This window comes from Sinocyclocheilus grahami, unplaced genomic scaffold (genome assembly GCF_001515645.1).
Source record: "Sinocyclocheilus grahami isolate Dianchi unplaced genomic scaffold, SAMN03320097.WGS_v1.1 scaffold43.1, whole genome shotgun sequence".
In the NCBI taxonomy this organism is placed as follows: Eukaryota; Metazoa; Chordata; class Actinopteri; order Cypriniformes; family Cyprinidae; genus Sinocyclocheilus; species Sinocyclocheilus grahami.
In genome coordinates, this window is record NW_015505222.1 from 1,651,339 (window position 1) to 1,655,056 (window position 3,718).

The window sequence follows — 3,718 nt, forward strand, 5'->3', positions numbered from 1 at the left end:
CCCATTCACTGCAGAGCATCCACTGGTGAGCAAGTGATGGAATGCAATCTGCAAACTCATCTGCAACTTATCTTCAAAGGTTGAGTAAATTTTCAAAAAAAATTGTGTTTATTTTTAGGTGAACTATTCCTTTATCGTGTGTGTTGCATTCACCTGGTTTCAGGTCGTAGTGGATGATGGGCGGTTTGATCTCATTGAGGTATCGGAGGGCGTTGACTATCTGCATGACGATGGAGCGAGCCTCTTTCTCAGACATCAGCTTGTGTTGTTTCAGATAGAAATCGAGATCATTCCCCTCACAGAACTCGAGAACAGTGCAGAATCTAGAACAGAAACACATTAAGTCAATATCTGTACGGTTGCAAAAACTAGAACTGGTTTAGCAGAACGAGTAACAGAGACTTACGTGTCAGTGTCCAGGGAAAAGTAGTCGTAGAGTTTGACTATTCTGGGATGGTCCAGTTGCTTGTGGATTCTATATTCCCTACAGGCATGTCTGGAGCGGACAAAACAACAAATGAGCACGTCCATAAAAGAAAGTGTGAGAGACAGAAAGGGAAAAAAGATGGCCAACATACTTGTGGTAGTTCTCCTTCTTCTCCTCTCTCCAGTTCTTGTTGAGCTGGTGGATCTTCACAGCAGCATATCGCTGCTCAAACAGGTCAAATGCCTTCACACAGCAACATAAAACAAGTTAAACAAGCCACAATTTCTCCCAAAATAAACTCCCTGAAATATAAGCCCAGGTTAATAGCTGATCTCTATGGCTGTCTGTATACATTTTGTAAGATGTCCTTTTTTTATAGTACTATAAAACAGGTTTTATATTATAACTAAAAAAATGTGTGTCTTTTATGATATGCTGTTTGATAAGAGCCTGCGTGTTATTTTACCATGGTTAAAGATGTAATCTGTTTTGCCCTTATAAACACATTTCTTACATGCTGATTCAAAATATGAACTTTATTATAAAGAAAAAAAGTCTTGCTAATGTTTTATCAAAATATAACTTGATCCACCTTTGAAACAACTGTATGCAATAGACAGTTTCATCATCCAATAAATGTCTGATAAAAGTTCGGTTCTACATGTTTCTCATTCAATTTCACTCGGAAATACGTCACTTTACAGACGTAAAATGGGTTGTTAAAATGCCTTTAACATGCACTAATGTAAAAAAGTTTGGGGTCTTTCTATGACTCTCTTCTCCCAAAATTATTGTTTTTGAAAAGTCTCCTACACTCACCAAGGCTGTAAAAACAGTAATAAAATAGTGTCATTATATTGTGTATATTATCTAAAATATTGTGTAAGCAACCTTTCCGGTAGCATTTCTGGCTTCGATAGCCTCATCTATCGAATGTCTAGGATAACAGTTTAAAGGTTTGACCCTTTTCTTTGCATGGTCACCATTATTGCCTGTCCCCACTGGCCTAGAAATATACGTGTAACATTGTCATCATGTGTATAAAACTGCAGGAACAGATGTAATTCAACAACAGCTGTAAAATCATCCCTTTTTTGTCTTACTAGCTGTTGTTGTTTTTTTTGTACTGTTCTGTTACTTTAATGTCAATAAAAAATGTATATACAAAATATATATATATATATATATATATATATATATAATAAATAAAATACCTTATAAACTTCACTGAAACCTCCTCTTCCCAATAAGTGTAAGAGAAGATACCTTTCATTTAGGGTTGGATGGTCTTTAAACCTATAAGCACAAACACAAATAGAGTGCGATTATTCCATTTCAAAAGAAGCATAATGTAGCAAACAGCAAAGAAAACTAAAGGAAGAGAGAAAAAAAGAAAGAAGAAAACATCAACATAGTTAAAATACTCAATGTTTTCCAATTACAGTTTATCGCTGAATGCCTTTTAAGAATTTCACAAAACCATATTTAAGATTTGAATATTTAAATTAGTGCTGGGCAATGATTAATCGCACCCAAAATAAAAAAATTTGTTTATATAATAAATGTGTATGTACTGTGTATATTTATTATGTATATATAAAAAGACACACATACATTATATATTTTGAAAATATTTACATGTATATATTTATATTCATATAATTTATATTATATATAAATATATTTAATATATAAACATAACACATTTTTCTTAAATATATAAAAGAAAACTAAAGGAAGAGAGAAAAAAAGAAAGAAGAAAACATCAACATAGTTAAAATACTCAATGTTTTCCAATTACAGTTTATCGCTGAATGCCTTTTAAGAATTTCACAAAACCATATTTAAGATTTGAATATTTAAATTAGTGCTGGGCAATGATTAATCGCACCCAAAATAAAAAAATTTGTTTATATAATAAATGTGTATGTACTGTGTATATTTATTATGTATATATAAAAAGACACACATACATTATATATTTTGAAAATATTTACATGTATATATTTATATTCATATAATTTATATTATATATAAATATATTTAATATATAAACATAACACATTTTTCTTAAATATATACATGCATGTGTGTGCATTTATATATACACATTATAAAGATACACAGTACACACACACACACATATATTATGTACACAAAAATTTGAATGGGATTAACCACTATTAATCGTTGCTCAGCACTAATTGAAATATAATCTGAAGTGGGCGGGACTTACTGAGAACTGTCCTCATTGTTGATTCTTTTAAGTTCTCGAATGTGCAGATTCCTCACACGCTCCAACCGCTCCAACTCTACCTGGATCTCTGCTTCCTCCTGAACACACACACACACACACACACGTGAGCACATACTAACATACTCATGTATGAATGGCAGATTCCACGAAAAGGACAAAAAGTCCACTACTTGAAACCGCATTCCTGCACGACTGCTTATGCATGAAGCACTAATGCTCCACGTTACTCCCTTTTACCCATCTTACCCTAATGCACATAAGAGTGTGTGTATTGTGTGTTTATATAGAGACTAACCTTTTTGAGATGACCCAGTCTCAGTTTGAAGATTTCTTCCTGCTCGTGATACTCCGTCAAAGTCAGCCTGCACATTCAATACAGAAGCATTTCAATAACAGCATGTGTTTCTGAACCATTTTTGAAGAGAATATTGAAGAAAATACTTATTTAAATCGCAGCCTTTGGTGTTCTATAGATCACACATCCTTATATAACGATCTTAAAATAATGAATTGTGCAGCCCTGGTCTATATTAATCCTAATTGTCTCATTTTAATACCATTAGAAGTCAACGGGAAGTCTCCATTTGGAAAGGAAGTAAACAAATGTATTTGTGTCTGTGTGTGTGTGTTAGTGTCTCACAGTGTAGGCAGGCTGGGTTTGAGGAACGGGTCGTTGTCGGCTCCATTGACGGCTTTGGTCTTTCTCTGTTTGGACTCATTGGGGGTTGGGCTCTGGGAGAAGGGTGTGCTGGGAGGTTTGCGCTTCGCTAGAAGTTTCCGCTGCCTCTCGATCTCTTCCCTCTGCTGGTTTATCCACTCCTGCTGCCTATCAACACAGAAAAAAATGTTAATGTTAAAAACCCCAATAAAAACAACATATGCAAATGCAGAATAGAAAGGACTTGCCCTATTATTATTTACAATGGAAGTGATCTACATTGCATTCAAAGTTACCCACACTTTTCTTACATATGTAACATAGTTTTTGTTGCCATGCCTGATCAAGGTTATTATACAGTAGTTAACTAAATCCC

The 3,718-nt window shown here is 34.0% G+C and overlaps 1 protein-coding gene across 1 annotated transcript in view; it reads right to left on the reverse strand.

The window, feature by feature from the left end:
- The window catches only part of LOC107582356 (serine/threonine-protein kinase tousled-like 1-B), a 19,783-nt gene that overhangs the window by 5,884 nt on the left and 10,181 nt on the right, over positions 1–3,718 (reverse strand). Inside the window, exons 11-17 of the mRNA XM_016268151.1 lie at positions 3,325–3,510; positions 2,980–3,046; positions 2,664–2,761; positions 1,642–1,723; positions 579–670; positions 407–496; positions 149–323 (exon numbers count right to left, since the gene is read on the reverse strand). Coding sequence (XP_016123637.1) covers positions 149–323; positions 407–496; positions 579–670; positions 1,642–1,723; positions 2,664–2,761; positions 2,980–3,046; positions 3,325–3,510 — 790 coding nt within the window. The remainder of the gene's footprint in view (positions 1–148; positions 324–406; positions 497–578; positions 671–1,641; positions 1,724–2,663; positions 2,762–2,979; positions 3,047–3,324; positions 3,511–3,718) is intronic.